The sequence below is a fragment of the Macrosteles quadrilineatus genome, unplaced genomic scaffold, assembly GCF_028750875.1.
Source record: "Macrosteles quadrilineatus isolate MER2022 unplaced genomic scaffold, UCM_ALF_1.0 Scaffold_3__2_contigs__length_128488019, whole genome shotgun sequence".
NCBI lineage: Eukaryota > Metazoa > Arthropoda > Insecta > Hemiptera > Cicadellidae > Macrosteles > Macrosteles quadrilineatus.
In genome coordinates this window covers 88,181,490-88,208,521 of record NW_026542596.1, presented here as the reverse complement: position 1 = coordinate 88,208,521, position 27,032 = coordinate 88,181,490, and the positions used below count along the sequence as shown (strand labels likewise).

Genomic DNA, 27,032 nt, shown 5'->3' with positions numbered 1-27,032 from the left:
ATTCCTATTCCCAAAATCAAATCAACATTTTAATTTAAAATCATTGGATTTTCTATGGTTTAGTTTAAAACCGATTTGAATGATTTAAAATGGCAAAATTATAGAATAACACGTTTTTATGAAGCTAAAAGACAAATTTCCTGATCAAAGAAAATACAAATTCATAGCTGTTCTAATACCACGTCCCAGTGCAATTAATACAATCTTTGAAATAAATTCCACATCCATTGTTGTTGAACAATTGACATTGCATGTATTCATTGTCAAAAGATGAACTGACGTTTCAAGCTTAGCAATGTAATAATGATAGAGCATTTCTTTAAATTATTTTCCAATTTGAAAAATTTGTTTTTTAATTTTGGCCACAATAATTTTTAATGAATATTAAAACTACTTACCCCTGTACTCTTCTATAGTTAAAATACCAACCTGAAACACATATAAAGCAGGTTAAACATTTCAATACGTGAATTATTATATTATTATATTTATCATAAGATAAAACAACAAAAACAACTCTTTAAGGTGCAATAGGTACAAAATGAAAAGAAAATACAATGTACAGATTAAAATGTTAGTTTATGTACAAGTCCTTAGCATGGAACTCAAGGTTTAATAGTACCTCCGAGCAATTAATTGTAATTGATTACAGTACTTAAACAGGATGTTATTGAATATCGCAATACAAGTCAGTAACATCCCTTTCACTCCATTCATAGTTATAGTAACTATTCCAAATGCCTTCTAACTACTTTCACTAACTAGAACTCGTATTGTTATTTTTTAAAGATTTCCTCTCCAACCTTATTGACATTGCGTATCATATGGTCATCGACGACGTAGTGGTACCTTAATGCAAGTACCACCCTAAGGGTACAAATTTAGAGTTTTAAATCGCTAGCCCCTCAAGCAAATTGTTTACTTTACAACATATGATTTACAAATGTTAAAATGTTTAGAAACCTCTTTTGTTATCTCACTAAAACTACATTTATATGTTTATATGTTTATACCACTGATATTAGAATAGAAATAGTATGGATCATAAACATAAAAAGTGACGTCACTGGCCCAAAAGTAAACGTCTTTAATCAATATATAAATGGGACTGTTGAAGAAACTTCAAAACCACATGTCAAGGTTGTTGGTATAAGATTCGGGCCAGTGACGCCATTTGTTTACGTTTATGATCCATACCGTTTATGTTATGAATTCATGATTTTCAACTAGTGTTGTATTACGTCAATCCAATGTGCAGCATTAAGTCTAATTAAATATCACATTTTTTATGATACAAACATAATAGGTCTGGCGAATGTGTCGAATAAACAATAATCATGATTTTAAACTGGAATGTACAAGTACCACAACTTAACCACCAATTTTACTTTCAAACGGGTTGTTCAAGTCAAGTCTGAGTATTTTAATCGTTACCTTCAACATAAATCTAAACAATGCACGACAAACAGCGAAACAGCATTTACTGTCACATTAAGGCGGGAGAAAGTGATGTGGGCCACACGTTTGGCGGGAAAGGACCACAATACAGATCTGGGCCACTTGTCTCCGACGCCCGACAGCGTTCCACGCCATTTACCTGCAAATATTACTTTTACGCCTCGCAGCGCCAGTCGAGTGGAAAAGTGTGAAACGTGTTTAGTGACGAGCAATTTGAGTCTTGTCTGGTGTAAACATTGTGGTAGCGAATAAAGTTGGTTTAAAATAGGTAAGGTAGGCTTGTTTAGTTTTCGTAGTTCTAGTCGATTTTGATTTATCGATTGATGTGGATTTTCTATCCTTAATTTAACACAAAAGTTGACTCAAGATTAATTTAACTGTAAACCCCGCTCGGTAGAATCTATATCGTTTAATTTAATACGTTAGCCGATAGTCAGTTAGTTAGATAAAAGGGGGTGTGCTGTGATTGTCAACCGGTTCGAAACATTTACTTGCGTTGAGGATTTTATGTTTGTTATGATCAACTGACGGTTCATTAATTTTTAATATCAACTATAGTGAAAATTTCCAATGAAGATATCACAAATACTTTTAAGAAAATTCGGTCGAAATCCATCAAAATGTTTGTCGATGTGCAGGGGAACGAATCCGTCCCTCTTAAACCTAAGTCCGAACCACTAGGTCTAGGCTGGCAAACTCATACAACAATTTCCTCAGATATATATCAGCTGACCCTTAGGTACGGAAGATGAAAAGTGAAATGCAAACCATATTTCCGTATTGGAACCATACGGATTTCTACCATGAAAACCATATAGACTCATGTCCAGTTTAGTAGCACCTTCTCTACCGTATGCATTTTGTTTATTGTATAGACTCGTGGGCTTTATTGTTCAACACAGTCTGGTACTTAAATTAATGAACAAGTGCAAAGTGTAAAAGTATGTCAAACCACGTCGATAATCCATACAGGCAAAACACAAACATTTATTACACAACATATTCGCAGCTTGCAAAACGTTTTTTACAACCTGTTTACATTTCTCAACGCGTTGTTAGATAAAATAAAACTGTTGTAACCAATGTTGTACGCGGGTTAGTAACAAGTAACTGTATAGAGGCGCCCCTATCTCAACTCAGTAAAACTCACTTTCACTCTACCCAAGTTCGTTTCTCCCTGGCTGTTGTCAAAATCACTTTTACCTGTGATAATTTTGGGCATTACATAACCAACCCTCATCAATACATCGTTAGTGATTTTCTAACTGAACAGCTTCTTAAACGGATAATTGACAAGTAATTAAGTAAATCGATTGCCGAGAAAGGTAATCAGTGATATAAGTTTGGGTTGATTTCATCATATCGAATAGATTTTGGTGACTGAAGTATTGGTTGTGTATTATTTTATTGCGTAGTAAATACGTGTAACATACGATTTGAAGTTTAACCCAACTCTAAATCTATCACCTCATTCCAAAAATTCATAAAAAATCTTACACTATCACATAAATATCTAAAAATTGCATGGAGTACCTCTCGAAATATAGGTTTATTATTAACATTTTTTTAAGTTGCCCAGTTTTTTCCCCCAAAATATCCCAACAAACGTTGAGTTTCCTTGTGAATATATATTTGACCAATTGACCAACTTTAGACAAACATTGCTTGTTCATTGTTAAGTTAAAGCTTGACCTGAAGATAAACTGCTATAACGCATCTCGAGCGTCGGCTAGTATTTCCCCCAGATCATCTCTTCAATACAAAGATTCGACAAACTCAATTTTTGATTTCCTCAAAGACTATTCTTTAGGCGTGCATACTATAGTTGACTAGTAGTAGAAGTGCTGTCTAATCAATCTGGGAAAAGACCATTTTTGTTTTTGGAATCAGTAACTAAACAAATACTGTGTAACTGGAACGTTATGTTTATTTAATATTTTCACGCTAAAACATAATCAAAACGAACTATTTCTTCATGTACGTGCAACACCCCAGATCTTTTTTCAGGCCAAGCTATTCCAGTCTAACGGTAGGTATGTAAAGGCAAAAAACCATCGAGAAATGCCACTCGGACGAAATCACTTGAAACGGAAATTGGTCTCGGTCCAGACAAAGATGGTCCGTGTCGTCAAGGACTGGGGAAAGTGTAGAGGAGAGTGACTCAGATCAGGGACTCGGTGGGAAATGTATCGGGAAAGTAAGTCATCAGCTTACCATATCCATAGTTGGCTTCCATTTCATTTACGCGTCAAACCAACCCGGATACAACAATGGGAGCCGTGTCAATCACTTACGGACTCGGTGGAAACCAGAGCGATGCCATCTGAATATGGAGTGGAGTAACTATGGAAGCTTTTTAAACTAGAAGCTCAGCAAGTTTCTTACTGAACTAATGATTTACAAGAACTATAATTACATGAAAAAGTAGGGAATATACAATATAGGTGTCATATACTGTACATTTACTTTTGAGCTATTGGAAAGCGTTTAGGGGTCGGAGGAGAAAAGATTGTACTTGAAATAGTAACCCTCGTTTAAGAATACATAGGAACATTATTCTTAGGTCAGATGTGTATCATAAATACTATGTACCAAGCTGTCTACTCATTCATTCAGCACTGAAAATAAAATATCCCTAAAGATCAAAATACATTGAAATCAGAGGTTGATAAAACTGCGTGTAACTACAACATCATTTCATTGCTGTCTGTACCTTGTCATCCTAACTACGCAATACTGTACGATTTTCCATCCGAGTGTACTCCAAGTTTTCCTAATTCCCCTCTTAGAAATGATCAAAAATGATCTTAGAAATGATGATGGTTGTTCAAAAGCATTGAACTACTATTTATTTGTCGTTATTATGTGTTTTTGTTATTATTATGTTAAGTATTGCTTTATTGTGTTATGTTATTGTGTCTCTTTGGACCTGGTGGACGAAAAACGTTGGAAAATACTATTGTGTTAGGTTATGACCATTTTAGGCCTGTTAGGCTCAATAGGGGTAGGTGGTTGTGATAGGTTATGTTCTTTTTAGGCCAGTTGGACTCAAGAGTTTAGAAAAAGCTTGTTGTTATAGGTTATGTCCATTTTGCACCTGTTGGACTTAACAGTTTGAAAATGATGATTCTGTTAGGCTACGTGTACTTTGAGATCACAATTGTGAAGAGACATACCACAAGCAACGCAATGAAGACTTTTGAAACTGCCTCGTGACCCACTAACGCAACCGTTCGAGCTAATTTACAAACCAATTTATTTACTGCTACGGACATACTGTAAATAAGTAGCCCTTCACTAAAATTGTCGTAGGATTGCGGAAGACCTCTAATTCAACACTTGATGTCTCTCGGGTGGAAAATTGGCATCTGCCGACGAATCCGAACTCGAACTGGAAGTGGGTTTAGCACCCGGAAATCATCCGTTCTGGATTCTGAAAGTTCGTTTTATACAGTTATATCATTTCCCTGGCTTCGAGATTCCAGCATTCTCCACTGTTTCGCCATCTTTATTGCTGTAAAAACGTTCGAAGTGGGTTTCCTGTTATTTTATGGTATTGAGACGATTTTAGTTTGAGAGCAAAAATGTTGATCAGCTGTTCTTTTGAAACCTACTCGTCAAAAGCTATCTAAATGTTTGGGTTTTATATGAAGCTCTTAAATTTTTTCCTTCCAAACACCTTTACAGGATAGTTTTAAAGCTTCAAATAGACAACCAACACAAACTGTCCTGTCTATTCGGAAAACTGTTTTACAATTGATCATATTTTTAGAAAACGTTTGCGTACGTTACGTTTTACGTTTGCGTATCATGTCTGGCTTGTATCACTGTCTAGGTCAATTCAAAACCCAGTTGCAAGATAAAAACAACTGTAATCTGTTTTGATGGTCATAAATTTTTCGTGTTTTTATCCACGGTTTTAACCACGTCACTTTCCGTGGTAAAGAGGATGTAAAGAGGAGATGTGGTAAAGAGGAGGCCTCTTTCAAAAATATAGAGAAAACATAAAGGATTTTTTTTAATTGCCGTTGAAAAAGAAAATTTTTTTATTTGAAATCAGTCCTCACAACATGTGACTTTTTAGATCAGTTATTCATCCCGATAGTTATTGATACGTTCCTCTAGACACCTAAACTTCAAGCCCTCCTCAGTTCCCATGAGATCTCCAGTAAGGACCCTGTTGTAGGAAGGGTGTCAGTCCCCACACGACCCGGACTGGACGAGTTTCGCTTTTGGCAAGTTACTCGAGACTTTCCCCACTCGGAACTTGCTCTGAAATATGCGCATTGACGGAAACACTTGGGCGACCTCGACCAGTCCGGCTAAAATAAGAACAACCTTGACCAATACTGGTACAACGATCTTGTTTCTGACTGGACTTGTTGTCATTAATGCCGTCCTTATTTACTTCCGTTTAGCTACTCTGATAAACCTCAATTTGATGTATAATTTAAACGTGTTTACTTAGGTTTTACCTAATGGCATATGCTTGGACGGGGGAGAAATTATAATTACAATACATGACAACGCGTAATAGGATCTTTACGGAATTTCGTCATGTAAGTCATGTTCTCAACAAATTTTACTAGGAGTATTTACTATTTATTAAATAGGGTAAAAATTTCACAATAGGATAAGAAGTTGTCTTGCACTCTTTAAAGTAAATAATAAGACCTCATGTTTATAATGGCCTGTTTATATGAAAATATTGATTTTAGAATACCTAGTTATTTAAAACTGCTGATTCAAACAGCTGTTGTAATTCCCAATCTCATCAGATAAACGTAATTTTTATAACCTAATTTATATTACCGTCACATAAATAAAATCTGTAAAATACTGTGTCTATTCGATCAGTGGTAGTTTCCAAATGGTGTGTAATACTTTCTCTGTATTATTTTATCAGTGGTAATCATCAGAATTTTTTCCTTTGCACTTTTAGATTGTATATTTGCTTGACTTTAAGCATATGCTAACGCTATGATTCTTTGTTTACATTAACGTCGTTATTTTGATACCACCATGGCAACTCATAAGACCAATGTTAAAACTTAAAAAAGCTTAAAGTTACTTTAAAATTATATAGAAATTATCAATAATTGCTATTGTTTCATCTCAAACCTTCCAAACATTTGTCGAAACAACCTTGGTAAGTTTGACTAAAATATGTTTAAGGTTATTGAGGGATATTGTTAGAAAGTTTGCGTAAAAGCTGATGCCAAATTCTAATTATTTATTATTATTACTATTTATGCTATTAAACTAATTCTGAAAAAATAAACACATTATTCACGGCAATCGCAAAGTTGGTAAATGTGTTACTTGCTTTTAATTGAACCTAACGGGGTTTCAAGGCTACTTACACTCACTATCTCAACTCATCCACCCACTATGGTTCACTCTATTGCAACCATACCCAAGTAATCTGGTTAACGCGTACAACAAAATGCTGTCCATGCCACAAAGTCCTCAGTCTACATTGACAAATTAAACATGAGATGGCCGTCAGAAGAAAACCTTCATGTCAAATAAAATTCGATCACTCTTCACAGAAAAACTACAGTAAATGCCACGGGTGTAAAGGATCTACAGAATCAAAGTGCTCAAACTCAACTGCCTACTCGATAGTATACTTGTCCAAGAACTATAACGTAGATTTGGCCATCGTGAAATTTCATATGAGCGGAAAGTTCCCATATTGACACGCGGATTGATCAACGTTTGCTCGTGGTGTATGAATAAGTGATTGAGTTAACAAACGATGTTCACGATGGCAAACAACAGAAAGTGGCCCTGGGGCGGTGAGGCTCGTGATTAGCCCACATCTGAGAGGTGAGGGGCCAAGTGTTGGAAAGTGTTGCGAGCTGGCGAGCACCTGCAGCGCGCTCCGGGGGCCCGACTCGTAGAATGCTAACAGTTTTATGTCAGAGTGTTTGTGACTCCTTGCAAACACTTCTGGAGATGATTTGTAAGAGATCAACGACTTGATCATCTTGAAGTATTGTCATGGAGTTATGGTTGTAAGATATCATGAGTGTGTGTAGAAATAAAATGTAGTTAGGGGGTTCTGCGTGGAATCCCATGTATTATCAAATACCCGTATAATTTGTTCGGTCTTATAGATTGCTTTTAATAGTTTCCCAGTATACTTCAACTTCATTCAAATTATATTCACTGTATTTTTTACCGCCTCAAAGGGTTTTATAAGGATTTGAATTTTCCAAGCGAAACTTTCGTTCCTTATCTAACAAATGTCATTAAGATGGATTACCATAGAATCACGCTCTAAGCAATTCACTTTAATTATGTCCCTATTAAAATTGCTTCGCTTTACAAATTTAAATATTTTGACTGTCACGTCTCTTACTATTGGGATTGTTCTCTAGATGAAGAATTTACGATTGCAGTGAGTTTCCTATTGGTTTAGACAATACTTTGAAAAAAAAAAGACAGCTATCGATTGAGGAGAAAATCTTCCTAAACTACCTTCAGAAGACAATGTGCCAAGCCAAGGGGACAAAGGGCATTACTAATCAAAATCCACGATTATTATTATTGTATAATAATTCGATTCAATTCAAAAGATAGGTACATTATTTATTTCAATCCATTCTATTTACAAAATTGGTAAACATAAACAATCAATTAATGAACACATGTTTAAAACTATACATCAACTCTCCCCCCTTAGTGTAAGGGAAGTATTTGGTCTGAGTGACGAGTCCAAGTGAGTCCAGTGTCTGTCTTGACTTTAAACATAACATTTCCTGTTCTTGACAAAAGATAGGTACATTATTTATTTCAATCCATTCTATTTACAAAATTGGTAAACATAAACAATCAATTAATGAACACATGTTTAAAACTATACATCAACTCTCCCCCCTTAGTGTAAGGGAAGTATTTGGTCTGAGTGACGAGTCCAAGTGAGTCCAGTGTCTGTCTTGACTTTAAACATAACATTTCCTGTTCTTGAAATTATTTTCCCTTCCTTCCACTTTACTTTTGAGGAATAATTTCTTACCAGTACTCTCTGTCCCACCTGAAAATTTCTTTTCAGCTTGTGTTCCGACATAGTCTTTTTATTCCATTCAACTTTATCTGCCATCACGTTAAGTTTCGTTCTTATGTCTCTGCCAAACATTAACAAATAAGCGGAGAGTCCTGTAGAGTTTGGAGCTTTGCGTAACTGAGTTACGAGAAGATCTATTTTATGCTGCAAGTCTCCCTTGTCTTCACTCATGGCAGCCAATGATTTCTTAACAGTTTGGACAAATCGTTCAGCTTGGCCATTGCTTGATGGGTGAAAAGGTGCACAAGTCCTATGGCAAATTCCATTATTGCTTAGAAACCTTTGAAAAAGTGCACTCGTAAATTGGGAGCCGTTGTCTGTTACTATCATAACTGGCAGTCCAAAAGTTGAAAATAAGTGACTTAAATTTCGAATGCACCAGTCTGAAGAAGTGTTTTTTGTATGTATAACCTCCAACCATTTTGTATGGGCGTCTATAATTATGAAGAAATAATTTCCATTTACGGGTCCACAAAAATCCAAATGTAAGCGATGCCAGGGAGCTGTAGGTTCTTCCCAAGGGTGATGGTTTAATTTAGATGGTTCATTTCTTTTCTGTTTGCATTTGTCACAGTTATTAACCAAGTTTTCAATATCATTATCCAAGTTTTTCCAATATACATAACTTCGCGCCATGGCCTTCATTTTCGACATGCCTAAATGCCCAATGTGTAGTTCCTTGAGAACTTCTTTCTGCAATGTGTTAGGTATTACAACTCGACTACCTCTAAAGATGCAACCTTTATGTAAACTTAAATCATTATTTCGGAAACCAACCTTTTCCAGATTTTCTCCATTTTCTAGTGCTGTAACTATTGTAGCTAGTACAGAGTCTTTCTTTGTATGCTCTGCAAGTGTACATTGTGTGAGAGGAAGAATTGCTATTTGATTCATTTGGAACTTGGAATACAAGTCTTCATCATCTTGAGTTTGTTCAACTGGAAAACGAGACAAGAAATCTGCGTTACAGTGGTCTGAAGTTCTTCTATACTCAATTGTATAATCAAACCCAGCAAGGAAAAGTGAGTAGTTCAATAAACGAGTAGCTGACATTGCCGTTGATGTTGTGTTTGGTTCCTTGTTATGTGGATTTGCTGCTGTAGGCTCTGTATTATTGTGTCGTGTCTTTTCATTTCTCAATACTGCTTCTAAAACAATGTACATTTCTTCTGTCTCACTTCTGTACGAGGCTAGATCATCTTGTTCTTCATCTTCAGTGGCTAGTTCAATTTTGGTTTGTGCATCTTCAAATTGTTTCCAATACGATCTTAAACTGTCTAACCTCACCTCTATCTCTGCACTTGTCATTTTATCAGTTGCTTTATTTTCTATAATTAGTTTAAATGCTTTGGAAATTTGCCTTTTTGCAACTGATCTCAACTTCTTTATATTTCCTATTTCCGTCATCCTCGTCGCCATTTATTGTATAATAATTCGATTCAATTCAAAAGATAGGTACATTATTTATTTCAATCCATTCTATTTACAAAATTGGTAAACATAAACAATCAATTAATGAACACATGTTTAAAACTATACATCAATTATGAATATATATTTTTGAAGTTATACGAAATTGACGTTTAAAACCATCCTAGTGGAGTATCGTGGGCATGAACATGGTAGGTTTTGTGGGTATTTACCTGCAGGAGAGCGAGGACAGCAAGGCAGATGGACGCCAGGCGCCCCGGCTGGGACGACATACTGATCCTCATTCGGTCACTCTATCTGTAACAGGAGATAGGATTAGTTATCATAAACCGTTACCATGTCACACATGTCCACTGCATCACCTCACACCTTGGGATATCGTAGCTTCTTCTTCTACTCTAGTACTCGTAAATACAAGTACTGAGCTAAACGATTAATTAAAGCTAATCACAATCCAATTATAGTACATCACACCATACAAATAGTATGTTTTTGTGTATCTATGATGATACTCATGCATTTTCTTTTTTTCAGGGATTCAAATTTTTCTTGTAAAAGGACTTTAGTTGGTAAGTACATGTCTTCACATACCTAGAATTAGATAAAGCTATGCCTGCTATAATTGTTTTTTCAACAATCAAAATTGTAACCTTACTTGTTTACTTAATGTAGGTATAAATATCATATCACAAACTATTAACAACGTGGTTGTCATCACACTACTATCTCATCCAGACTCCATACACAGGCACAACCCTAACCTGTCCCACCGTTTGGGAACGGAGATCGAGAACACTAATCGAATTCAACTTTCCACGCCATCCACGATTATCAGGTTGTACCGAGCACGATCTCCATAAGGAAGGAGTGGTTGGAAAGTGGCGTCCCATCGGGCAGGTGGCTGGGCCAATAAATGTAGCAAGCGTTGGAAAGTGACACCAGCAACTCAGGAGAAGAGAATCATCCTACTGACCCACAGACTAGCTCGCATGGCCGACTTTCACCCCTTCCTTGATCACAACCACCACCACGGCACCACATACAAGCCTTGCTAGACAAAGGTGGACTCAAGTGACATCTAGGGTTACGCCCCTCCCACCCGGGTTAGGTTACGTTGACCATGTGTCTCTTGATGACCCAGATATCATCAACCTGTCCACCCGCTACGCCAAAACAAAACTGTATCAAGGTTCGGTTGCAGGCAAAATCGACTAGGAATGTTGACAATTTTTAAAGTATCAAAATATATTGATTTAAAAATGTATGTGAATAGGGGTTGAAACGATTTATAACATTGCATGCATATATCTATATGCTTGAGCATTTATCCATTTGCTGCATAGCAGGAAGAGGAAGTTTTCTTCAAGAAGAGACAGGCGACAGATTACATCAAACTACTGTAAAATCAAACCCTATAGTGCTGATTGGAAAGTGTTTGCTAATGCGCCTCTACCATTTGATTATATAAGTGTGTGTTTTGTGTGGGTAAATGAATCGATTGAAGACTGTTGTGGGGTGTGATCATCTACCCGTGAAACGACAAGGATATGCAAGCAAGAAATCGACAAACTCAACAGTTTTGTTTTGATTCTTTACAAAACTTTAATTTCAGTTAATGTCGTAGTACACGGTTATTTAACTGTTAAGGGAAAGGTAGTCTTTCGAAAAGGGGTTGGTTGGAGTACGAAGATCGTAAGATAGATGTCTCTAGTCTCTAGACATATTGAAATATTAAAGCTTGATGGCTATGTTAGAGTGCTGTCCATTTACAGTATTCTATACCTCATACAAATTGCCTCTTGATCGGTTATGGTAGTTGTTAATTACTGAAGTTGAATTTCGATCGAGCTACAAAAAGTGATTAAAACTACGTCCTGTGTGCACACATGAATTTGAATCAATATAGTAGATTGTGTATCGTGTGAGATCACATATCCGGACATTCTCCCCTCAAAAGAACAATCTCGGTCGTACAACATACAAGTCATTTGCACTCACACCCAGAACCGTACTGAGTTACAACGGCGCCGGCGTCACGGAGAAAGGTAATGGCATTCGCCTAGCCAAGGTTCCCGCCAGTTTTTCTTCATTTCCCGCGGGCGTGGACTCAGTCAAGTGTACGGAGGGGTTTGTTTTGTGGGGACCACCGGAAGACAGATGGTGGGCTCAACTTTCTCCAGTTCTGCCCGACTGCTGCATCCGGCTCTCTGACCTTGAGTAGCAACGGACTTTCTACGACGCGTACTTCTACACGCTGCACGCATCCGACATCTCCGTGAAATGAACATGTCTACTTGTTACACGCTGAAGAAACTGTTTCCATCAGCATTTGCTTGGTTTGCTGAGATAATGTGCAATTTCGGCCAGGTTGCACCCTCAATTAATTGCAACAATAACATGAATTTGTTTACTACCCCGAGCCTTTCATCAGCAACTTTCACTGAGTTGAGATATGAATATTTAAATTTAAATCTATTCATGTCCATAGTAATCAATGCTGCTTACACATAAAGAAGTGATTGAAATTATCTTTCCACTATCATTTATGAAATTCTTATTTTATGTTCAATTTCCTAAACATCACCAACAGTTTACCAACCAAAATAATTTGCTGAAAATAAAATGATTTGTAGATAGGTAAATTTGCAGTATACGGAAGATAAATATAATTATTTAAACTATGAAGATGGTTTAACTTCTTTTGGACCACTGCTCGTATGATATAAAATGTGTTAATAATTTAAGTGTTTATTCGTATGTTATCAAATGTATTGTGTAACTGGCATCTCTTAGTCGGGAGAGTTAAGTCAGGAGAGGTCTCTTTCCGAGGATGTTCCGAATACAGAAGTATGAACACAGAAAATATACTACTATAGTTTATTTGTTCTATGATAGTAGTATGTTTTCTGTGGTATGAGTTCACGATAATAAATTGACTGGTTGGCTACGATGCTGATAAATTAAGGTACAGAAAGCAAGGGTGGGTTCTGAATTAATGAGTTCATGTCTTTACTGATTTAAATAATGTATTACTGTAATAAGGAAGATTTGTTCAATAATGATGAATGATATTTGTGCTTAGTTTTAAACCACCACAAAATGGTTGAGCTGTTATGAGGATCAGACCGGCAACTTTTGGTGAGCACGATAACCAATCTCGCTACATCACCAATCAAGGATATTATATAATCAATGGTAATACATTACTGTACTGTTAGGGCTGCTTATTACTGACAAAGGTAAGATGCTTCTCCATCCAGGGCCATTTATTAAAAGTCCTAACATTAAGGACAGCTGGGTTCATAAATATCAACGACAACCACAATAACCAGTGTATGGCGTCTAAATAAAATCCTCCAAAGTTTTGAAATGGCCTTGTCTAAACCATAGGAAACGTTACGAGTTCCAAGTAATTTGCTAAGCGAGTCTCGAGTTCCGAGTAGCAAGTGATCGGCGAGTTTCGAGTTCCAAGTAGCGAGGGAGATGCACAGCGTGTTGCACGTCCGTGCACGAAAGGAAACACGAGTTGTGGAGTATGTGGGTCAGATATCTGTCGCCGGATTAAAGAAACGTGGAGAATAGTTGGGAAGAGAGCGATACGAATTCTATCTGTATCTGAGATCAAGACGCGAGCTGCGAGCCGCCAGCTTTCACCGCAACAATGGGATTGCCGCCATTTACTCATTGTTGTCGTTATCAGCGTCACTTTCACTGTCTGATAAGGCACAATACTGGAGCACCGACCTACATGTCTTCCTGTTGCACGGCGCCGCCCGCTACGCACTACGCATGCTCATTGCTCAGCACATTGTCAACTGCTCGTTATGACAGACAATAGTCATGCGCGAGCCTCTTTACTTTCTCTTTCCTTGTTTTCGAAGCATGTCTAATTAAAACTCATCTGACTTCCCTTCTTTTCAATGAGGTTTTTATTATGTAAAAGGAACGTTGATATTAATGTCCTCGAAGTTATGTAAATTTTAATATAATTCGAGAGTTAATATAAAGAAGGCATGACTTGCGGGTTATTTCAGATGAAAAACGATTTAAGGCTTTCTAGTGAGAAAATAACGATACAAAGGATAATATGTAGGACTATCTAATGTAGGTACACATCTTTACTTTTGAAACTAGTTATAGATGTTGATAGTTCTGAGACAAACCGGTAAGTTAAATTGACAGAATGGTTCTGTTATATTTATAAACATTGTTTTAATTTATTGAACTGCACTTCGATTGAAAAACATCGATTCATAGACTATTCGATATATTGATTATTTCATTCAGTTAGTTAGGTTAGGATTTAACCTAACTAACCAAACTTGATATATCAAATGAAATAGTCTATATATCGATCGATATATTCATTCGAATGAGTGTAGGACGTAAACTAAAGTGCAGCCATTTATTGCTTTTTAAAAACAATTAAATTTAAACGCTCCGCTCAACTGGCTTTCACTGCTATCAAAGCATTCCTAGTGATCATGTTTCATCTGAAAACTTAAGGGGGGCTCCATATGATTACTCAGACAATTCGTGAAATTCTAAGTCCTTAAAGCGGCTTAGTGATTCACATAATGTTCACGGGCTGATAATTTCGTAACCATTTGCGAAGGAATTAATTGGTAATAATGCACTGAACATAATAGACGGCTTTTTGCAGCATGTATTGCCACTTAGGTATACTTATATCTGTCATTGTAGATCTGTTGTATACCAAAGCTAATTTGAAGTACCGATTGGTGCACTGAGTAGCCTAAATACAAAATAAGACAAATTTTATGAACAAACAAATCTCCTAATATGTATAGCCAATTAATTTAATTCAGTACAGACATTTAAGCTCTTCCACGACACAATTATCCATACATAATGACGTTTCGTAAGATAAGTAAACTATTCTCTAAACATGTTAAAACTTATTTTCCGAGCCATTTGTAAAACTATTTACATAAATTACCACTAACCTCTATCTTTTAACTGGGTTTCTATGTGAAGATTTTTGACAAAGAATATTCATTGGCTTCATTTAAAGTTTAATCGAAGTAATAACACGGTTGATTAAAATGTAAAGGTCGCCAATAACGGCATAGGAGAAGCCCAATTGTGAGAGTACGTGAGAGATTGTGCGTTCATTGGCAATTAGAAAGGACCTATCAGTTGAGGTCTCTACAAAACTAGATATTGCTTTTAACAAAAGTGTAGTCATTCCCATTACCTTCTTCAATCGGTAGAAAACGCCAAAATTACACTAAGTCTCTGAAATCCCTAGAGGGTGGGACTTTTTAAAAGTCTATTTGTAACGAATTGTATTGTACGAATCTAGTACGTATGTATCTGATCTTGTCAAATTGAACATGCATTACCACACAGAGCTTGCCACAGTAAAATTGACCTGCATTTCATATACCTATATCACTAAATTGTATAGCTTAAGAGCTCTGGCCTCAAACATTTTTTGTTCACCTAACGAGATGCCTAAAATCAGTTGTCAACACCATGTTATGGATCATTATGTACTTGCAGCATTTTACTCGTTGTTATTTCGTTCAATGTTTGTCCTTCTCTACTACCGTCCTGCAAAGTACCGACCCGACACCTTCACCCACACATCGTCACAAGGTTATAAATATTTTACAGGCTCTGTTTATGGATCCACTTTCCAATAATTCATCAACATGTAAATTGACGGAGTTACTTTCTACAAAGTTTGAAGCGGCCGGCCGCCGGCTGTGGGTCGGGTCTTTCATTAACCCCGTTCTGCCGGTGTATCCGGCAACCGCTCCTGAACGTCAACATTCGCTTTTAGTTAACAACCTGCGATCCTGTGGCGACTGATACAACGTCTTCCTCGAGTCCTGGCCCTACAGAAACTGATATAAAGTTTGCCTTGAGAGCTGACCGTGCAAAAAGTGGCTGAAAGTATTCTTTCAGTCCTCGCTCTTCAGCGACTGATATACAATCTGCCTCGAGTCATGGTCCTTCAACGGCCGATGCAAAGTCTTCCTCAAGTCCTGGCCTTGCAGAAACTTATATAAAGACTTTCTCAATTTCTGGCCATGCAGAAACTGGTATAAAGTCCTACTGGAGTACTGGCCTTGCAGCCTCTGACGTAAAGTCTTCCTTGGTTCCTGGCCATGCAGAAACTGGGATAAAGACCTCCTGGAGTACTGGCCACTGACATAAAGTCTTCCTTGGTTCCTGGCCTTGCAGAAACCTATAAAAAGACTTCCTCAATTTTTGGCAACTGTTATTGTATGAGTATATACATAACCACCTCAATTTCTGTTCTATTACCATATATAACCTCCTTAATTTCTGGCTATGCAGAAACTGGGATAAAAACCTCCTGGAGTACTGGCCACTGACATAAAGTCTTCCTTGGTTCCTGGCCTTGCAGAAACCTATAAAAAGACTTCCTCAATTTCTGGCCATGCAAAAACTGGTACAGAGTATAAAGTCCTCCTGGAGTACTGGCCTTGCAGCCACTGACATAAAGTCTTCCTTGGTTCCTGGCTCTGCAGCGGCTGAAATAAAGTCTTCCTACAGCCCTGGCCCTGCAGTGACTAATAAAGTTTCTTCCTAAAATACTTTATCTGAGGAGACTGATATAAAGTCTTCGACGGTCATTCATAGGCCCGGATCTAAAAGAAGACGGTAGCATTTTGAAACGACGGGATTCACTATGCTATTTTGTTTTAAGGTTTTAAAGACGTGTTCAGTTAAACTCGATCTTAAAAATAATGTTTTAAGAACAGACAGAGTTACTATTCACAGTTTTGAAATTGGAAGTTACAAGTCTTGATACATTTGAATGAAATTCTTAATTATTGGACCTACGTAAGTAGTTAGGCCTAATGCTAAAAAATCTAAAATTTCTTTACGGTTCATTCAGGATGAATGTATGAAAATCCTTCATTATACGGAGAGTAAAATAACAAACAGCGATCACATGTAGCCGAATTTAATTCCGACACGTAATTATTAATTTTTAATTTTTCCCTAGTAAACATATTAAGACTAATTATTTATTTAATTATTTGCATTAAGATTACTTTATAATTATCTAATTTTAGTTGGAGATTGAGAAGATTCGAACATGGGCCTTCAGGCCAGAATTCCCACACGCTAACCATTCAGGCAACATCCCTTTAATGTAAATTTTTCAAATAAGACTCGAAACATGAACTGGCAATTCCAGCACGTACGTACCTCTAAATAGAGAGTTATATATTTTATTAGAATTGAAGAACCAAAACAATAATTAGTAATAGTCAACATGTTCCATATTGTTAAGCATAAGTTTTCACTGTAATCCGACTCGCGTGAAACACTCTCGACTCACTGGGACAGCTGGGACACGAGTTGATGGCCCAAGGTTGCACGGAGAAAGCCAATCATGCGAAGAATCGATTAGCATTGTTGATTGGCTGATTGCCAATAAGATGAAGATGAGTCGGGAATGTTAACAGGATGGAACATGCAAAGTTGCGTTTTATACTTTGTAATGAACCACACGCTGGGTGTCCCAATTTGTGATGTCGAGGTCTTAATATGTGTTTATTTGGTTGGAAACGTATTATTAGCGTTAAAATATTATTTGCTCTTGATTTCAGTAATGAAACTACAAAAAAATTATCATCCATCCCACACGCATATTATTCTTACCAAGTGCATTACGTCTAAGCTATGGCAACAGTAAAATTATAAGATGAAAGTAAATAATGTTTGGCACTTTCGTGTAACAGGTTAGGAACAGTTTCTCTTTAAGGACTAGATAAACTCGTTTTTAAACCTTTCCTATGATATTTGTTCCCATCGAACAATTTAATTACTTTTATTATCGTTTGACATGGGGCCAGACTGTGTGTTGTATTTTATCGCGAATATGACTAAAGTATGCGTCTAGAATAGACTAAGGTGTTTTTGTAGCTTTTTACCAACTTAAATTAACTTTTGTTTTAGCTAGGATCCCTTATTTAAAGATCAATGATCAGGGGCAGCTATGTTCATTTTCGAAAAGTGATAAAGTTACTGACTTTTCTCAGGATCGAACCAGTGGTCTTTTGATTTTCAGGCGAACACTTTGACTACTCACTCAGCCACCCAGCCAATTAGTCCTTGTAAAACTAGTCCAGAAATTTCATACCGAATCAACTACTGTCGGGGAAGACACTTACGAGTTTGGAGCTCTACAGAAAAGTAACAAAACTTCTTAGAAAAATACGGAGTACAGTATATCTGAATTTCCGTTGTTTTATATTTTACGTATAAACCTGTAAAAAATGTAGCTCTTTTCGAAATTCTTTTATGACAGTCAGAAGGTAAAAAAACCTCTTTTAGAGTATCAAAAACCATCTTATGACTTTGAAAATTCACAATATAAACTAAACGTCAGAACTTCATCTAACTTTAACACAATAATGATACTGTACATATAATATAATGAATAATTTTATTGGTTTCAGAATTTTTACTTTACCCAACAAGATTCAAGTTTTTGTTGTTAATTTTGTAAAATAACTTTTCCTCAAAAACGGCAAAAGCTAGAAAAAAAGCTTGTTTTGGTATTTGGAATTTCAATAGGCTTTAGTAGTTTTGTCTACTTAAAAATTACAGAAACTATTGAATACGCATGTTCCTTTACCTAAGATACTTGCTCATACCATCTATGACTTTACAATAACGAGGTAAAAGTGTAAATTTTGCCTACTTTGAATAAATTAATTTCATTGTACAGTATCGATACTATATTTAATGCAGCGTACACTTATGTAACTACGCAAGTGGTGGTTCAGAACGTAAGATTTATTTTGTTTAAGGTAAAAACTGTACGGATATGAACTTTGATTTTTGATTTCCAAACTCGTTGTTTTTGCGTTACGAAATAGAATTATTTAAGTGATGTTTATATCAGACATTTTTAAATATCATTGTACTTACCAGCAAAACTTGTATTTAAAAACTCATTAAACTCATGCAGATGAACACCGATTACAAACATCTTCTCTTAACCCCAGTTTACAAAATCGAAGCCTATTACGAAAAAAAATTAAGAAAGAAATTTGTTATTGAACTGTATCTTATGTGTAAAAGGCGTGTTTGATAGTGTTTTATATCGTCAAAATGTTGAGTTCAAGACATTTTTAGAAATTTTGTTTTCATAATTTTGAATTGTCAAACATATGTTTGACTTGATTAATGTAGGTATGAAATGTTTCATATCTAGTTTATATAAACTAGATATGAAACATTTCATACATTAAAACTGCAGAACTACAATAATTATCAGTTACAAACATGAAAAAATCGTTTCCAAACACAAATATTAATGTTGCCTTACATCATCTGGACGTCATTTATTTCAATTGTTCTTTATTAATAGTCTATTGTTGTGCAATCACTTGAATAAAAATGTGTAACTAAAAAAAAATCATATGCAATTCATTGAACTATCATCAATGTAACACGCTATACAACATAAGGCAGAAATAAGACCAAGGTTTGGAATGATCTCAATAAACAACGAGAAATGTACGAATGTCTTAAAAAACACAGGGAATTGATAATTATTTATTTTCAAATGTGCAAATAAGATAAGTAATAGATAACGTCAATGGTAATAGGTCAGATAGGTAAGTGTTGGATAAATATTTATAATAGGAATACTAACCTTCACTTTTACCTAATGCCTTATGTAACTCCAGTTTGATGGGACAACCCCCTTCGTTTAAAATTAGGACAACAAATAGTGAGAAGAGACGGTTGACATTTTGTGTTACATAGCCGACATTAATACATTTCTCAGTTTTATACTAGCGGCTAAGAACAGATAATAGACACCAACAGCACCGGTCACCTGTTTTCTCTAGAAGTCATACAGTAGATTTTATGTAACATTTACACAGCATTTCACAGAATCAGAGATAAAGACTTGATACATACGGTTCGACTGTCTTTTATTGTCTAGTTATCTTACCAATCATGTTTTGTTACGTTTAGTGAGAATATGCACAATGTCACCAAGAAACCAAAGACTAGAAACTGTACATAGTACAGAAAAAGATAGATACAGTACTGACAGAAACGGTCAGGTTTTTTACTCCAGAAGTAATTATTATTTTTTTAATAATTTTCATAGCATTTTAGAAGGGTACCAAACACTATCGCCAGAGATACAGACGGTCACAGATTATGTGGTCACGGCTGTATTTAAAGGTTAATTGTGATTGACGAATTTACAAATCATCAAGAGCATTTCACTAAGAGACAAAAATGAAGAAGGGATAATAAAAACCTGTTATAGCTATCAATGGAATTTTTATAGTCCGTATGTGTACGAACAATTTCACTGATTAGGTACCATAACCTATACAGATTGACTTATACAGAATCAGGCTGACAGGGATAGATACTGCAACACGGTCGTCTCTAAAATACCAAATGTGGATGGAAGCATAACTAAGGAGACCATACACTAGAACCATAGATAAAACATACTCGCTAGAACCCATACATTGCATGTACGCACCATTTTACAGTACTTAAATACCAGGTTCGACACCTTCCATGAGTTACAGACAGAATGGAGTCTGTCGGACATGGGCAAGGTCGACTCTAGAAATCAAAATCATGATGAACGCATGTACACAGAGTTCAACCAAGAGACTAGATATTGTCATTATAAATTATTAATTGAGATGGGAACGCCAGCAAGGTGCGTATTTAACTATTTAACCCAAATACGAGTAGGATGAGTGTAGAATGGAGTGAGATGATCTGTATGGCTGTACCGAGATCAGCTGTTTCTATAATCAGGATCGTTTAATGTCCGATGATCAGGGACAGCTGGATCTATTTTCGAACCATCAATAAGCTATTGACTTTTCTCGAAGAGGACGTCGTCCTCAAACAGCCTCAGTCCAGTAGGGTTTCAGCTCACTGGATTGGAACGTCACGAAGAAGAAGATTATCGATCCGGCGAACCTTTTGATTGCTAGGCGAGTACTTAAACACATTAGCTACCCAGCCAGTTAGAAACTAGCAAAATAGACTTGGTTATGACAATTCACGGCTGGATTAGTTCTAGGACTCAGGTAGTCTCCAGCATAAAGTAATAAAGATGGTATAGGTGGTTTTCAGTACTGAGTATATTGAGGGTTCCGATCTGCTCTACAGAGAGACACGAGAGACTACAGACTAAAGACTAGAGACGGTCACGGCTGTCTATAGTGTCTCTACAAGTCCTGATGTGTGTCGAGCACACATGTGCCACTTTCCTCAGAGAAAGCGTATACATTTACATTCATCGTCCCTACAGCCAGTCTATCAATGAACTATACTCGTACATCTGTTTCGATCACATTTCAAGTATTAAAGCTCGTACTATCCTCTAATGACTTTAAAAAAAATTAAATTTCAAATTAAAATTTTTATTTTTGTAAGATAGATTGTTGTAAGGCAATACAGCTTTATTGGTAGAGGTTTTGTGTTGTACATGGTTTTAAGATTTCGTCTCAACTACGAAAGAACGTTGGTGTGTAAATTGTAATTTTATGGTCACGCACCACTTATATAATACATTTCCTTTAGATGTATTTTGTGTCATAAGAAATATTTATTTATAGTTATAGCTACTGAATGTGTTTAGTAACATGTAATAATGTTAACATATTATATTTAACTTCGTGCCTAAAAACCAAAGCATAATTGAAATTGGAGATCAGTTTTTATACATTACCATATTATCATAGACATGATTTTTAGAAAACTTTTTTATTTGTATATTCCACATGATACTATATGTTACCCGATTTACCAAAAATAAATACATTCATTGTTTTTAAATAGCAAATGAATGTACGACTAATTAATAGTAACTAGCCAAAATGCAGAAAATTTTCCCACTAATAATTATAACTAAATACATTAGATAATCACCAAATGTATAAAGAGTCCTTTCAGTCTTATTTCGATATATTTCACCAATGTTTCAAAATTAAAATCCAAAAGTTCGTTTAACAATGTAAATTGACTATGGCACACCCGCATGTAATCTGATATATGTACATCAGATTACTCACTACGACAAGTATGACCTAATTTCCTATGTGTACTACAACAATTGCAATTAACACCACGGACAGTTGATTGAACAAATTCAATAATAATGAATGACATTTAGGATGAATAACGGATAAATTCAAATATAGATAAATAAATGATAGAAAGCATTTTGGCATAATTAGAAATATCCAAGCAATAATTGGTAAAATATAAGTAAATTGTATATACTGTATACACAAATCATATAATGAATATTATACTACAGTATAATATACTAATAGTATAATGAATATTATATCGTGTTATGTTTTATTAATTACCCATTTAGAAGCACTAACTGCATGGAAAAAATAATAACACAAGCATGAAAATATGAAGTCATGGACTTTTCCCGCCAATTCACTATTTTTCAAGTCGGGATGTTATATTATTACTGTATCTACAAATCTTGTTCAGGGTTAGATTATTTTAAGTTAGGTTAGGTTAGTTAGAACCGATGTATAATGAAAACTTTAGATTGTGTGTTGTTACATACTAATGTAGTGGTAGTTAACGGAAGAAATTCTCAATTAATTGTCAAATAATATGTTGAATACTACTCTTTGAACGGGTAAACCTCCGTTAAAAAGGGAACTAACGTAAACCCACTCATGATGTTTAACTACTAAAATTATAATACAATTTATTACTAGAAGCAAGAGAAAATAAATCAAAATAAATATTTGGATTATTGAGCCCTGTACTAAGATGCTTTAAGCACTTTAACATTATAAACACATAATATTTATAAAGTAGAGAGAAAAAAACTAAAGATAAAATATTTAAAACATAACGAAAGATATATGTAAAGCACAGAATTTAATGTTATCGCTTTTACTGCGATCGTTAAACAAACACTTGCACTTTTTACACTTATCTAAAGTTATCACTAGAACTTTCTCCGTTTTGCCCGCACTGATAAGCGGGAATCCCTGACCTAACCTATGACGTGTCATCTTTGTCAAGCTCTTATCAAAACGCAATTCGGCACTCTCTCGTCGTTACTTCACTGATAAGAGCACTGACTGATAAGAAGGTTCGGTCGTTGACTCCAGTCCGCTATCACTTAGCGGGCTAACACTGTCGTGCTGACGATGCATAGTTATCGGAAAAAAGAGCAAACTGTTTTAGAATTCCAATTTAATATTCATCGTTTATTAAGTAGTAATTAAATTCAATATTTAAATGATTGTAAACGCAATAGCACTAATGGTACGTGTTTGAATCCAAAACGAGCTGTTATTCACGATTATACTGTATGCTTATAAATTATACCCTTTGTAACAAAGTTTTGCTAACAGTTTTGAAAAATGTCTGGTTACCCAAAAATGCTTATTTGCAACTTAATATTGTAATTGCGATTACGCATTGTTACAAAAATATGTAAACAAATCCACGAAGTAATCTTTTGCCTCGTGAATTCACTTCGTAACCCTTGATTTGGCAACACACTTTTATATTAACTAAAACGTAACAAATGAAAAATTATAAGTTATTCTAGGAGAGAACGTATATTGCCATAACAGCTAGCTAGCTTCACTAAAGCCTTAATTACACGAGTCTTATCATAGACCACTTCAAGAAATATTAACTCGCAATCGACTACACACTCAAGAGTTTCTTGCTGTCAAAATCCATACACACAATGTGAAGAAAGCAGAGAGAAATATAGATAGAGAGGCACTTCAAGACAACACGTTCTCCAAATCCTCTTCAGTTATCACGCATTGGTAGCTATGAAAGACCTCCGAAGTGGCGTCAGATACTTATAAAGTATTCTCTGAATAACTACAATGAACCCAATATGATGTGTTTAACCTTAAATCCAAATCGTGAGCACTGTCAAATTCATCTTGTTAGACGAGTGAGATAATATCTTGACGTCGAAGCCTTCAATTGAAATTAACGAAAAGTAAGAAGAGAGAGTGTGTAGGTGAACTACATGCAACCCCTGAGGTGCATGCATTGAGAGCCATAAAGAACTACGATTAACACTTTACCAAGTGTCAGATGTTTATAAAAAGATTCGTATGAAATAAACAACGAACCTATCTCAATGGCAATGTCTTTAACTTTACTTCCAGCTCATTTCAAAATCTTCAACATTAATTCAACTTTACATAATTATAACTAAACAACCCTAATGAGTTACGTAACACATTTCCTAATCAATGATTCTGAATGAACACAAACCTAATCGTAGTCATTTTCCGATACACATACACACGTTGACATTGACGTTAATTGTGTTCAAGGGAGCCGGTCTAGTTGTAGAACTCGGGACTTCGGTCCTAAGATCCTGGGTTCAAATCCTGCCAGCCCCTAATGGAATTCATTCATGTGATAATGCTACGACCTTCTAGACCTAACCTGAAGTAATGTGAAAAACTATTTTGGCTAGAACCTAGCATCCTACGATGAGATGGTTGTTCCAGAAACAACGCAAACCCGTTTGTACAACTCCTTCTACCCTCTCTCATACAAGCTCACTTCCATCTCATCAGGTGCGTTCCCAGGTCAAGTGCGGTTACCCCCGTCACCCCGTCACTCAGGGAAGGTATAATCAGCTTCAGCACGTGGACTATTTGATTACCCGCTGCCAGCGTACATCAGGCGGGTTACCTGGCGTTGGCAAAGATCTGCACGTCTACCGGCAAGTTTACTTGATAACGGTTTACGAGTTATTTGGCGAAATTGTGTTTAATTCTTCAGCAAAGTCATTGAGTTACAATCGTGTGAATGTCTTGTTTTGTAACTGTAATCCAAAATATCTCTCTAGGAAAAATAGGAACTAATGATTTTTGCAAGTTTTTCCCTGATGTAAGTGAAGAAAAAACATTGACTAGTCTTATTATTTCATTTGACATATTTTTTTTTACTAATTAGTGTCTAAATGTTACCGATGGATATCAAGATGCAAGCCTATATATTGCAAAGGATGTTCTGTGCTTGAAAGACACAATAAGTTTTTAAATAGTTATAAATTTGTGGGGTGAATAGTATTAAAATCAAACTACGAACTATTAGGGTTTCTAAAGAGTTACATAACTAATTCAGTTGTACAGTAACAGAAATTAGGAAATTAGAACTGAAGAATAGCTAAGTTAGCTCATTATCTAAGGATTGTTATTAGGCTAAAGATCACTTGGGCTAGAACAATGGCTATAATGTTAGAAGTGTTGAATGTAATCACAATCTATCGCTGTTAACGCAATTAAGGCCTCTCACCTCTCACTAACCATTATCAAGATTGTAGTTGTACGCTTAAGCATAGTATTTTAATCTGCCGCGTTAATGGAGCCTAAGGACATAATTTCAAACAGTGTATATGTTCAACGTTTATTATTTTTTTACATGGAATAAACAGTTTACCAATTAATGAAACAATAAATAATGCAGCAGACACGAGAATCTACGTTACGTTAATTTGATGAGCAAATTTTACTATTAAAGTAAACTAGCTTTTATTTTGGTAGAGTGAGTTGTATTTGTTTCGTTGTATCGCCTTATAAAACTGCACTATCAATAATCTTAAACAATATTTACTGTAAAAATATTCACCGAATCTTTAATTTGTGCTTGTTAATTATTTCACAGGAATTTAATGCAAAGGAAATTAGATAAATAAGACTACATTGGATGAAAAATTCCATTAAATAATTACCGACAGCTAGTGGTTTCCCAAAATGTTTTTTTTATTATGATTTAAATTTTAGTGTTTTAAAAATAGTGTTTTTAATTTAAGTTTTTTTACGGTCTATTTTAATTTGGATAGAATTAGCTAGAAATTGTCATAAACTAACCGCTTTAATTACATTTATTGATTGTTAATGTATAAAAATATTTTTTTTAATAAACTCGAATTTATAAAACTTTGCGGGATATTTCTTTGAATAGCCTACATAAAACGCTGTATCCAACCAGATACATTTTTTCTAAGTATTTCAAAAATCTTTTCAAATATTTTTAAAATACATATTTTTTACAAGTTTTTTGTCAATTTTTTTAAATATTAAAAGTCATGTTGCTGTATTTACCTGGGCTGGCCTGAGGCTCGCTCCTCTCACCGGCACATCACTACACTACACTATCCTGTTGGGGCTTTCACCACACGCCGGGTCACTCCCCCCCTCCCGTGTCCCGGATACACTGCCCCACATTCCCCCACCTCCTACGGGACGTTTCACTTTCCTCGGGGGTGAGCGTCCTTGACGGACCCACGGGCACCTAGTGGTATTGGCCGTCCTTGTACAGTACTTGAACGCTTAGATAAGAAAAATTAAAAAAAAATATTTCCAAATGCAAAAAAAATGTTCTTAAATTATTTTGATGATGGTAAATTTTGATTTGTGTTTTCAAAAGGTCAATTTTAAAATAGTAAACACAGTATATAGACGTATGAAATTCATAAATGAAAATATGGTGACAAAACCATAATGATCAACTATCGACCTATTAGATGCATACATTTTTTTGCAAAAAAAAATAACTTAACGAACAAGAGTGAAAGTAAAGCTCTACCTCCCAAAAAAACTCCTACCTATTGATAATAATTATCGATAAATAGTATTAATTTAATATTTTGATATCAAATATTTGCTTACTTACCGTTTAGGAGTGAAAGTAATCCAAGTGGGCACTACACCTAAGCACCACAACACTACAGAGCAGACTGGCGCGCCGCTCCAGGTACCTCGTTATAAATTGGTAAAGAAAGTCGGGGCTTGGTAGAGACCCCCGCCCCCCACCCCTCGTCCATCTGACGTCAACCCATTGTGGCGTAATAGTGATGCAACTGGCGGGCTTTGTATCCGCTTCCCCCGGAACTTCCCCCAAAATATTTTGAAACTGGAATACCCCGTGATATATGTCCATGAGGTGCTAAAATCCTATTGTTAGCCGATTTTTTTGTAGGATGTTATGAGTTTTTTTGTTTTAATAATAATATTTTAAATAATAATTTATA

The 27,032-nt window shown here is 35.6% G+C and overlaps 1 protein-coding gene across 3 annotated transcripts in view; it reads right to left on the bottom strand.

Moving 5' to 3' along the window:
* Nucleotides 1-26,732, bottom strand: part of LOC128989741 (uncharacterized) — a 36,900-nt gene extending 10,168 nt beyond the window's left edge. Inside the window, exons 1-2 of one of the 3 annotated variants that reach the window (XM_054411772.1) lie at nucleotides 26,675-26,732; nucleotides 10,174-10,258 (exon numbers count right to left, since the gene is read on the bottom strand). In XM_054411772.1, coding sequence (XP_054267747.1) covers nucleotides 10,174-10,245 — 72 coding nt within the window. In that variant the 5' untranslated portion in view covers nucleotides 10,246-10,258; nucleotides 26,675-26,732. Of the gene's footprint in view, nucleotides 1-10,173; nucleotides 10,259-10,616; nucleotides 10,636-26,103; nucleotides 26,146-26,674 lie in introns of those variants that run through there. The other 2 variants (XM_054411771.1, XM_054411773.1) reach the window with 2 other exon arrangements.
* Nucleotides 26,733-27,032: the final 300 nt, after the last annotated feature.